The sequence below is a fragment of the Tiliqua scincoides genome, chromosome 9, assembly GCF_035046505.1.
Source record: "Tiliqua scincoides isolate rTilSci1 chromosome 9, rTilSci1.hap2, whole genome shotgun sequence".
NCBI lineage: Eukaryota > Metazoa > Chordata > Lepidosauria > Squamata > Scincidae > Tiliqua > Tiliqua scincoides.
In genome coordinates this window covers 41,891,492-41,903,782 of record NC_089829.1, presented here as the reverse complement: position 1 = coordinate 41,903,782, position 12,291 = coordinate 41,891,492, and the positions used below count along the sequence as shown (strand labels likewise).

At 45.9% G+C, this 12,291-nt stretch overlaps 1 protein-coding gene across 2 annotated transcripts in view; it reads left to right on the top strand.

Annotated features, from left to right (window-relative positions):
* Positions 1–1,135: 1,135 nt before the first annotated feature.
* Positions 1,136–12,291, top strand: part of CDH8 (cadherin 8) — a 276,615-nt gene continuing 265,459 nt past the window's right edge. For both annotated transcript variants that reach the window (XM_066637710.1, XM_066637709.1), the window contains exon 1: positions 1,136–1,387. In XM_066637710.1, coding sequence (XP_066493807.1) covers positions 1,136–1,387 — 252 coding nt within the window. The remainder of the gene's footprint in view (positions 1,388–12,291) is intronic.

Genomic DNA, 12,291 nt, shown 5'->3' with positions numbered 1-12,291 from the left:
TGCAATTCCTTGAATAAAGTATGCTTGTGTTAATGCATTCAAAGGCCTATCTCGTTGGCTTAACACATGCACCAGAGCAGGCATTCCAAACATGTTTTATACTGCGGGCTGAATAGCATTTTTGACACCTGCTGAAGGCTGAAAGTGATGTCATAGGAAGTGACATCATTAAGCAGGTGATGACCAGAAACAAGCAGTTTTTTGTTTTTTGTTTTTAACTTAGGAACTCATTAGCTGCAAATGACCAAAGATAAAATATGCAGATCTTGATCATATTTTTCAGACATGGAAGAGCCCAGTTATCAAATAGGCTGCCCTTTCAGCACTGACAGCACAGCTTAGCTATTTGGAGAACCCAAATATCATTAAAGACCAGATGATGAGCTTTCACAGGCAACATCTGGCTAGGGGGTAACGACACCCCTGTAGTGCTTGGGAGAAGAGACTGGAGGGCCACTGGGTACATCCCACAGCACCCCGTAAGTGCACCATGATGCCCTAAGGCAGTGGTTCCCAAACAGCTAGGAGAGTTGTGGAATCCTTGCAAAAAAACCCGCTGCCTTATACAATGTATAGGATTGTAGCCCTAATGAGAAGCCGCAGCCAATGGTCCTGTAGGTCAAGGGAGCCAACAGTCAAAAAAGTTTGGAAACCACTGTCCTAAGGCATTGTGGCACACACTTTGTGAACCCCTGGTGTGGATGATACTGAAACTTGTGAAGCAACCATCAGACTTGGAAGGACTTGTGAAGGCTTGGAAGGCAGGAAGGCAACTTCCTAACTAGACTTCTGATCTGGACGCACGCTTTGATCTCAGTGCCTCCCCCCCCCCCAACATGAAAACCTAATAAAGTTCTGATGATTGAGAAAACACACTTTTTTTTTCCATATGTTTGATTGCTAACTGAGTTTTTTCTTCTTGATTTTTCAGGGCGCTTTTGAGGACCAGAAAGCCCAAAGCAGTGTGTGTTCCTACAATCAAAGCAATTTCTATTTCTATTTACTGTGCTCCAGACACATGGAGGAGCTGTAAGTAAATCTTCTTGGCTGCATGATGTATTGGATGACTGCGATCTGGAAGAAAGCAAAATAATAGTTTTCACTGTCGGCCACGATTTGCTTAGTGTGTGGAACGATGCCAGGAAGACTCACAGAAATGCTTATGGAAACATGGGCTCCATTAGTAATATTATGGATTACTGTTCTCCCATCTATGTACATGGCTCCAATGAATCATTCACAAATGTTACCCAGTGGATCCAGCAGAGGACTACGTGAGCTCAGTGAAGCACAAAGAGTGTTGAACCGTTCCAAGAGGGGCTGGGTATGGAATCAAATGTTTGTGCTGGAAGAGTTCTCTGGACCAGAACCTATACTAGTTGGCCGGGTAAGTCAAGATTGTTCTTTCCGAAATGCGGTTGTTGGCACACTGTCATTGGCTTGAATTCTCCCACCATCCGGCAACCTGATACTATGAATGCCTTGACTGTCTAACAATGAACTGTCATCTAATCAATATTTTGTCGTTAATCAGGGCAATAATTCATTCTATGCCCAGTGGTCATGTTGGGTGCTTTTTTTGCTTTGGAATAAAACTCAGGTTTTGTGGTTTTAATGGTTGCATAAAGCATGTGTATGTGCTGGCAGTGGTTAAAATGGAGAGGACCACACAACTGTGTGTGTGGTCAGACTCTCCCCTGCCTCCTGGGATCAAGCTCAGCAACTGACCTTCCATTAGCTGAACAGGGCAAATGCCCTGGGCATGGAATTTGCGCACCTCCAGTACCGCATGGGAAGCCTTAATGAGGCTCCTGACATAGAGGCAAAGAGGCAAAGAAGGAAGGCCCACAGCCAGGGAGACAGACCAGGGACACACTACACTTGCTCTCAGTGTGGAAGGGATTGTCACTCTCGAATCGGCCTTTTCAGCCACACTAGACGCTGTGCCAGAACCACCATCCAGAGCGCAATACCATAGTCTTCCGAGACTGAAGGTTGCCAACAGGTTCTCCGGAAGCACAGTTTAAGACCATGGGGAAGCCTCATAAGGCTTCTTCTGTTGATCCTGGTGTCCCACAAGGCTCCGTGTTGGTCCAGGTGAATGGGGGGGGGGCGCGCTCATGGAGCCAGTGGCATAGCTAAGGGGGTGCAGGGGGTAGCAGTTGCAACGGGCATCAAGCTTTAGGGGGGCAACAAGTTGAGCTTGATACTAGTGACCAAAATTGTGAAAATCTTGATATGAATAAATAATACCATCATGTTATACATCATTGGAAAGGTAATTTAATGCAGAGTACAATGAAACAAACGGCATGGGAATATCTGTTTTCTATCAAACGTTATGGCCAATTAAGTAGAAAATGAAAACACAACTGACTTGTGGAACAAAAAGTGAATTTGCTTCACTCCAAACTGACATATGAGACTGTTTGTTCTGAGTGCCAGTGAGATGTTGTTATGATTCAGCATGGAACCAATAACTTTTTTATTTATTTACTTCATTAAATTTGATTTTGTCATGCGGGGGGGGGGGCTACAAAATCTTCTTGGTTGCAGATAGATGCCTAAGCTATGCCACTAACTGGGGGGGGGGAGGCAGCAGAGCAAGTGGATGGTGAGCTGCTGGGGGGAGGAGGCGGGTTCCTCCCAAGCTTCACTTTTTAAAAAGCCTGGGTGCGATGTCACTTCCGATTGTGACATCACTTTCGGGGAAACATTTTGAGATTAGCACCTGGCTACACGATCGTTGGCTACGCCACTGCATGGAGCTTTGTCCAAGGGCACCTCAAGGGGAGGTCCACCATTGTTCATGCTCCTTATTGTCATACTCCATATTCTGCTGTGGTTATGTGATGCCCCTTTGTCAGTGGTGGGCCAGAGGTTGCTGAACGTGTGAAGAGTGGCTGTTGCAAGATGTCCCAGCAGAATTGGGACAGATCAGAGTTAGAGGTGAGCGATAGAACAAATACAGTTGGTTGTAGGCTTGAATGTGAGCTGAGAAGTCAAATGAAAAGGAACTGAAACACACATAGACCTGCCTTACGAGAAGCTAGACCACTGGTCCACCTCACTCAGTATTGTCCACACTGATTGGCAGAGGCTTTCCAGAGTTTCATACATGGATCTTTCCTAACCCTACCAAGAGGTGCCAAGGACTGAGGCTGGCATCTTCTGCTTGTGAAGCTACATCCCTCCTCCAGGAAATTCGTTTGCACATGTGAAAAGCTAAAGGAGGAAGGGTTGAACCCTCTGGGAGTCTTCAGTGGCAGCACATTTTTTTCTTCAGAGAATCAGGAGCTGTAAGTGTCAGATCAGCAATTCAATCCACACTTTCTGCCTAGAAAATAGAAATCTTCTGTTTTCCTTAGCAATAGCACAGAGGCAGAGTGTTGTGTTCCCATAGAATCCAAGGACAAAAAGAGAGAGAGAAAGAGAGTAAAATTAATAAAGTACAAAGCAGAACACTTCACTCTATTGTCAATCACAATGTGGAATAACTGCAAATCACTTAAGTAATCAGAAGTCTTAGAACCATAATGGGAATACACCAGAACAGCTGAGAGATGATTGAGTTCCCCTTCCTCCCCTCCCCTCTTTTGCCCTATCCATTTTCTGTCAAGAAACCCTCAATATAAGCTTCAATAGGGAAAAAAAAGGTTTTGCTGAGACGCTTTGAAATCAGGGCCACAGCCAATGTTGCCACTAGGGTTTGTGACACCCAGTGAGGGAGGCAAGTGTGTCGACCCCATGATGGACCTCCTCTCATGTAGTGAGCAGGCAGGAGGTCTGGTCTAGAGGGTAGAGCCTCCATTTGCCTGAAGATAACATCCACAAGGTCGCCAGTTCGAGGCCACTGGCACCGTGCGACCTTGAAGCAGCTGACAAGGTGAAGACGAGCTATTCCATCTGCTCTGAGCGTGGGAGGATGGAGGCCAGGATGGAGGCCAGATCAGAACGAAACATCTGAATTGTTGTGGCTCTTGAAGGATAGAGCCTTCTCTCAATTGTAAAAATCCCTACGGGGATTTAAATTAGCCTGCCTATGTAAACCGCCTTGAATAAAGTCTTGAATAAAGACCAAGAAAGGCGGTATATAAATACCTGTATTATTATTATTATTATTATTATTATTATTATTATTATTATTATTATTATCATCATCATCGTCATCGTCATCGTCATCGTCATCGTGTCGTCATCGTCATCGTCATCGTCATCGTCATCATCATCACCCCAGGCAATATTGGGCATGGTGATACACCATTGTCCCACCCCCGCTGGTTTTCTGGCTATAACATTTGATAGACTCGAGATATTTCAACCTGATTTGTTTCATTGCATTCTGCATGAAATTGTGCATCAAATGATATATGACATGGTGGTATTATTCAAAAATACCAAGATTTTAAAAAGTTCGGCCACTAGAGGTGTCACCACCCCCGCCCCTGTGCACGTCACTCAATGCAGCCCTCACTCCCTGTACCCCGCCCCAGGGACCCCAATGGCCATGGCAGAAAGAGAATGTCAGGCAAGCAGGTCACCTTGTGGATTTATTTCATCTGAATCCAACCAGGACAATAACTTGAACCAGCCCATGTGCTGGGATTCTCACGGGCCAGTTGAGTGGGCAGCCAAACCCATCTGATGAGGTTGGGGGATGCAGGTGGATGTTCATGTTGTCATAAAACATCCAATTGCATGGATCCATGACATCATCGGATGTAGGTTTCTTAAGATCAAGACCAACAATGTTTGGGTATATTCTGACTCGGTTCCCTCAGAGGTCACATCTGTGTGCGATCAAGGTCTCACCTGCCTCCTGGGGATCACAGAGGTGTGATGGACTCTTTAAGGTGACCTTGAGGGAAGTGCAGTTATGAAACAATGAGATTTAGATGTGTTAGGGAAATATTTTGCTTTTTAGTTTGCCTATAATTGCCTGCTTGCTTTGTTGCTAAGACCTGGGCAGATCTTTCCAAGTCATCTTCCAAGATGGTTCCCTTTATGCATTCCTCTTTCTATTGCCCCCAAAACATGCATTTAAATAAATAAATAAATAAATCGATCGATCGATCGATCCATCCATCCATCCTCTTTACATTGTAACATTATGCTTGTGGTTGGTTGATCTCCATCAAAGCAGTGCCCCAAATCCTCTTCAACCCTAGGTTATGCTCCATCGGTTCAGTGTTCCTTCTGTAACTGGGAGAGAGGCTTCCGAGAATGGTCTCTCTCTGCCTGACTTTGTCCTTGTGGTGGCAGAAGAGTTCTACCAATTGTAGACCAGGAATAGAGGCAGATCAGAGTAAATGAGAGAAACATCTGCTTCAGGGTACCCCCCCCCCCAACCACCACCATCACCACAAGCTCAAACTTTGAATTGCTTCAGACGATCTCCATATACTGGAAACTGCCTGCTTGCCCAAGGTCTTGCCCTCCCCCCACCAGAGCAAGCCAAGGTCATAGATCAGATGCTAAGAAAACAGCAGTACAAAAAGACACAAGTCCTGAGTGATATCATTGGTGGAGAGACCAGACAGAATATTTTCCATTTGCCAGCAGAAGACAATGTTAACATGAAGGGGATAAAAACTATTTGTTAATTACTATTGTGAAAATATTGACCTTCTTTGCTGTTGTCACCTCCCCCCATCTTTTTCAGTGCCACTCTCTGCCTTGTAGCTACTGTGTCATTCCTCTTGGCTTAATTGTATGGGTGATCTAAGCCAACTGGGAATTGTAGAGTGGATGGGATGATGACACAATGTTGCTGGTCAGATTTGGCTCTGAGATCATTTCAGCAAGGACAAGCAAAGTCAATCAAGAGGGAGGGCAGTGCGTCTTGGAGCAGACCCACGGTTTCTCTCAGAAAGTGTGGGATAGTGTAGTAAAAGGGATGAGAATTTAATGCTGTGTACCTAGTCTGAACGGGCCTTGCGAAAGGTTTGGTTTCTGAGCACAAGCACATGGCTGAGCCCAAACAAAGCCCATTGAGAGTGACGAAAGGGGAGGCAAATGAATAGGCAAGTGTTTTACTAGGCGTTGCTGAAAAATCATGGCCAGTGGGATATTTTTTGATACTGCTTAAAACGCTCTCAAAATATCACGAAGAGCTGCAGCTCAGCCCTAATTAAGAGATATTTTGAAGCATTTTATTAACTGACAGTTTAAAATTCAGGCGTGTGTCAAACCAATATCAAGCTAGGCTTATCTCAAAACAAATCCTGGTGATCTGTTCTCGCCGTCATCTCCCATTGACACCCCTTAGGATCAGCCAAAATAACACAAAGTCTAAATGTTCAAGTCCCATAGAGGGAACAGCCAAAGAAAAGGGGAAACAGTAAATTTTCTTGCCTGTTTCAGAAACAGTAGCATAGCTGGAGGGGGCAAAGTACTACAGGTGCCACAGCACGGCGTGTGAGGGACCCCTCCCACTTGGTCGTCCCACAAGTGACACTACTTGGTTTGACAAACCCCGTGGGTTGCCGTCGCTGCCCAGAGTGGCTTTGATGGCAAGTGGGAGCTTGGCAGCTGATACCCTGTGATGCTAATCTGGTTACATCTACATAACTCCTGCACTCCGTGTTAAGTGTTGACGAAAGATATTTTAGCTCCTACCACAAGCTGAAGCTTCCCCTACCCCCACCCCCAGTCTTGTTTCAATATTCATTTGGGTGAAGAGTTTCTGGAGAAACCAAGAGCTTGCTGCTGAAGACTTGGTGATGTTTTGATTGGCTCTAATACACATTATAGCTTTGGAATAGTGAGAGCAGGCACTTGGCTAGCCTGGTAAATGAATGGCAGTCCAACCAATCATCCTGTGTGACAGAACTTGTTATGTATGGTCCTTTTACAAGTGCATAGAACCATGTGCGCATAGCAATGTGGCTTGCCCTTTAAGTTATGACTTCCGTAGATGGCCAACTCATATGTGAGCTTTAAACCTCATGTGTGTGTGTGTGTGTGTGTGTGTTCAGCAGACAAGTCCTTGATGAGCCCAATTTCTCTTCCAAATGTAGTTTTTTTGCCCATCTCAAAACCCTCACCCTGTTTCCAACTGCAAATTGTTGCTAAACTTATCCTGTATTCAGAGACCGGCCCATCCATAAGGCAAGCTGAAGCAGTTGCCTCAGGCAGCATGATCATAGGGAGTTCTCATCTCTGTCCACCTACCTGCCTCTACTGCACCTCCTTCTCCTTCCATTCCCTGGATTGGAAAAGGAAGAGAGAGACAGAGGCGAAGAGGACATGTGAAGGGGAGGGGGAGTGTTGAGCTATTGAAAGGTGGGAGGACCATTTTTAGGTATGGGGGCCAGCACTTGACATGCCATTTCAGGTGTAAGGGGTCTGTCAGGAGGTCTTGAGCCAGCCCTGCCTGTATGGTTAAGCTGGTCACTAGATTTGGCCACTTTCACTCCCTATTATCTGAGATTCCGGGTTTAAATTTTGTTGTTGTTGTTGATTTGCTTTTTCCTTTATGCCCTGTGTGCATCTGTAGCGCACACGCACACACACACACACACACACAAGTTCACCTACCGCAATGGAAATTTAATGCATCTGATGAAGTCGACTCTAGTCCATAAAAGCTTGTGCTGAAATAAATTTGCGAGTGCCGGAGAAACTGCAAGACTCGTGTGGCTGACGGATTGGAATCAGATGCTTGGCTTGACAAGGGACAAACTGATAAAATGGAGGAGGGGGGGACAAAGGGGAGGGACACTGGAAAAGCTGGGCTCTTCGAGCCACAACACATTCTCGAAGCCATCAGATAAAACATTCAGAGAGAAAATCTTGCATATGGGGGCGTTCAGGTTGCAACTGCAGATTGCTAACAACTAAAGGCCATTTGACTTTTCAAAGGCACACCTGGTATAGGAAAACAAGATGCAGAGATCAGGAAAGTGTGCCATCTATGGCAACATGCAAAAGTGAAAGGTATATTTATAGCATCACCTCCCCGTAGCTGTCATATGACATAACATCATTTGCATATGGTCCTACTTTGTGGTCTAGTATCGTAAAAGGAAGGACAAAACAAAGTGCTATCTGTTTCCCTTTCCTCCGCTTGCTATTTTTAAGCCTTTTAAAATATTCTCATCAGTTGTTTTTTTTTTCCCCTTCCAGATCATGACTTCCTGCATTAATCAGGAAGCTCCCCTGGTAAATCTGAGCATCTCCAGACATTTGGCCCTGATCGGAATAATCATATACTGTAAACATGCCATTAACCTGCAATGTTATCTTGGAATAGAACAGATGTCCGTCCCCCCATGCACTTCGCAGGTAGTGGAATGCAAATGGGTTGTATCCTGTTGAAAATAATTCCAGAATAAGTACCATTGAAATTAATGGGAACACTAACTGATTGCACTAATTGAAGTCCCATTAATGCCAATGGGACTTAGAACTTCTAACTTGCTTAGGGCGCAGTCCTAACTCGCGCTGGAAACAGCAGGCCAGTGGGCCTGCGTTGTATCCAGTGCAAGTTTGGGGCTGTCTGAAGCTTGGTCCAAGGCAAGGTGAAACTTTTCCCCTTAGCGCGGGGACAGCAGCAGCAGTCCCGATGGGTCTACTCAGATCTGCACCACTTGACAAGGTGGTGCATATCTGAGCAGCCCTGGACTGCTCTGGGCCACCTCGGGAATGAGGCTAGGTTCCAGCATAAGTGTCAGATCCTGGCCCCCCTCCCCCGCCCCAAAATGACTCCTTTCCACCTCCTCCCCACCCTCCCCACACCCCCAGACATTCGCGCTGGCTGAGCTCAGCTGACACAACTCACCTTTCCCCAGGGCCCATTGGTGTGCGGAGGCCGGCGCACCTCCATGTGCCAACCGATCTCCCCTTATGACGGCACAAAAGTGCTTTATGGTGCTTTCGCGATGATGGGCAGGCTCAGGGGACTTGGATTGGCTCCTCTGCCACTCAGGATTGCATGTTGCACTGGGGCTAAGAACCTGAGATATGAATCTTCCCCAGAGATATGAACTGACTTTCCCAGTTCAAATCTCACCTCCACTATGGACTCACCAGGTAGCTTTAGGTAAGCCCCACTCTGTTAGTCTCAGTCTTTTTCCTCTGCAATATGGGGATAATAGTACTTATTTATCTGAACATGGTTGTTGTAAGGACAACATGAAGACAATGCGCATTAACTGCTCAGAGATTTGAAGGAGGCATTCAAGGCAGTTCAGTTTTTTAGTTTAGTTTTTTTTGCCGTAAGGAAGTATTTATTAATTTTTTTTCACATTTTTATACCAAGGAACTCAGGGTGGTGTACATAGTTCTTCACCTCCTTTTGTTCTCACAACAACTTTGGGAGGTAGGTGAGGCAGATACAGGCTGGCTTAGAAAGCGTCATGGCTGAGCGGGGATTTGAAATATGGATCTTCCAGGCCTAAGTCCAACTCCTAAACCACAGCATCGTCTTGGCTCTGGCATTTATAATATTTTCTACTATTTACTTTTTTCCAATTTAGGAAGCTCATCGCATTTCTTGTTGACCCCCACAATGTCTGTATGGGGAAGGTTTGATTGCATGTCAAGATCTACCCTGTTGTGTTCTAGCTCCATGGCTCCTCTTTGTCCTATATTTCATGTCTCCTGGATTCCAGTTTAACAAGAAGAATATCTTACCTATGCCTTAGTTACCTCTTGGTTATATTCCTATCATGGAATCTATGCTGGGTTGTCTTTGGAGACCCTTTGGAAACTTCAACTGATAGCTGCAAGGATTCTGATGGGGGGGAAGGCTTTATGATCATGGGGTGCCTCTGATATCCCAGTTGTGTTGGTTGCCAGTCCATTTTCGGGTGCACTTGAAGTTGTTGGTCATTGTCTTTGAAGTTCAAGACAAAGGCCAAGTCAGAGGAAGGATTGCCTTTTCTCACATGAAATTTTCCCACATTGAACAGTATTTTAAGGAGATCCCCTTGAATGTCACACCACCATTGGAAGCCTGGCAGATGGCTATTTGCAAAAGGGAATGGTGGGAGAACTTATGGTATAGAATTTTCTTCCTCTGGAGGTGTGGATGGTGCAGAATCTCCATTAACAGCTGAAGGTCAGGCTTTTCCATCAGGCTTCTGGAAGTCCTTTATAATGTATCTCCTGATAATCTGACTTGAGTTCTCTCTGTTTTACTGTCTCAGTCATATAACTTGCTGCTGATCTCATTGTTTTAATATTGGGGTCTGTTTCACATTTTCTTGTAAGCCAACCTGAGTCGTGGTGAAAAGGTTGACTTACTACATATGTACATATTTTCCATCCCTGGAATTGGAATGCAACAAGAATTTATCCAAGCTTTTCATTTCTTCAGTTCATTGACCAAATTAACAGAACAGTATGTCTACTCAGAAGTAAGTCTCATTGGCTTCAATGGGACTTACTCTCAGGTAAGTGTGTACAAGATTGCAACCTAAGAGCTCAATCCTATGCATGTCTCTTACTCCCAGGTAGGTATGGATAGGATTGCAGCCTAATTCATTTAATTTGCATCCTTTCCTCCATCCTTGCATTGACAAAATGCTTCAGGAAAGCCTAGGATTTCGTTGTTGTTTTTTTGAGCACAGATATGAGCATTAATGCTCACATCGACTCTTGCACATTTGTAGAACACCAGGAAGGAAAGAAAAAAAAATCAAGCCCAAACATGCTACGATTGCATCATTTCTTTTTCAGTGTTTTATCAATGCACCAATGCACATCAAAGGGAAGGAACTAAGAGCTGGGGCAAACAGATATGCACACCATTCTGTACAAATACCTTTTTTTTTTTTTGCGGGGGGAGGCAGAACAGTGGAGAGTTCCAAATAAATACCAGAATCAGGGGGCATCTACGAAAGTTGAGTGTTGGGAGAGTTAGGACAGACAAAAGAAAATACACTGCTCAAAACAATAAAGGGAACACTTAAACAACACATCCGAGATCTGAATGAACGAAACATTCCTATTAAATACTTTGTTCCTGACATAGTTGAATGTGCTGACAACAAAATCACATAACAATCATCAATGGAAATCACATTTATTAACCCATGGAGGTCTGGGTTTGGTGTCATACTCAAAATTAAAGTGGAAAAACACACTACAGGCTGATCCAACTTCAATGTAATGTCCATAAAGCAAGTCAAAATGAGGCTCAGTAGTGTGTGTGGCCTGCACGTGCCTGTATGACCTCCCTACAACGCCTGGGCATGCTCCTGATGAGGTGGCAGATAGTCTCCTGAGGGATTGCCTCCCAGACCTGGACTAAAGCATCCGCCAACTCCTGGACAGTCTGTGGTGCAACATGGCGCTGGTGGATGGAGCGAGACATGATGTCCCAGATGTGCTCAATTGCATTCAAGTCTGGGGAACGGGCGGGCCAGTCCATAGCATCAATGCCTTCATCTTGCAGGAACTGCTGACACACTCCAGCCACATGAGGTCTAGCATTGTCCTGCATTAGGAGGAACCCAGGGCCAACTGCGCCAGTATATGAGATCCTCACAAGGGGTCTGAGGATCTCATCTCGGTACCTAATGGCAGTCAGGCTACCTCTGGCGAGCACATGGAGGGCTGTGCGGCCCCCCAAAGAAATGCCACCCCACACCATTACTGACCCACTGCCAAACCGGTCATGCTGGAGGATGTTGCAGGCAGCAGAACGTTCTCCCTGCTATCTCCAGACTCTGTCGCGTCTGTCACATGTGCTCCATGTGAACCTGCTTTCATCTGTGAAGAGCACGGGGCGCCAGTGGCGAGGTTGCCAATCTTGGTGTTCTCTGGCAAATGCCAAACGTCCTGCACGGTGTCGGGCTGTCAGCACAACCCCCACCTGTGGACGTCGGGCCCTCATACTACCCTCATGGAGTCTGTTTCTGACCGTTTGAGCAGACACATGCACATTTGTAGCCTGCTGGAGGTCATTTTGCAGGGCTCTGGCAGTGCTCCTCCTGTTCCTCCTGGCACGAAGGCGGAGGTAGCGGTCCTGATGCTGGATTGTTGCCCTCCTATGGCCTCCTCCACGTCTCCTGGTGTACTGGCCTGTCTCCTGGTAGCGCCTCCATGCTCTGGACACCACACTGACAGACACAGCAAACCTTCTTGCCACAGCTCGCATTGATGTGCCATCCTGGATGAGCTGCACTACCTGAGCCACTTGTGTGGGTTGCGGACTCCGCCTCATGCTACCAGTAGAGTGACAGCACCGCCAGCATTCAAAGGTCACCCAAACATCAGCCAGAAAGCATAGGGACTGCAAAGTGGTCTGTGGTCACCACCTGCAGAACAGAACCACTCCTTTAT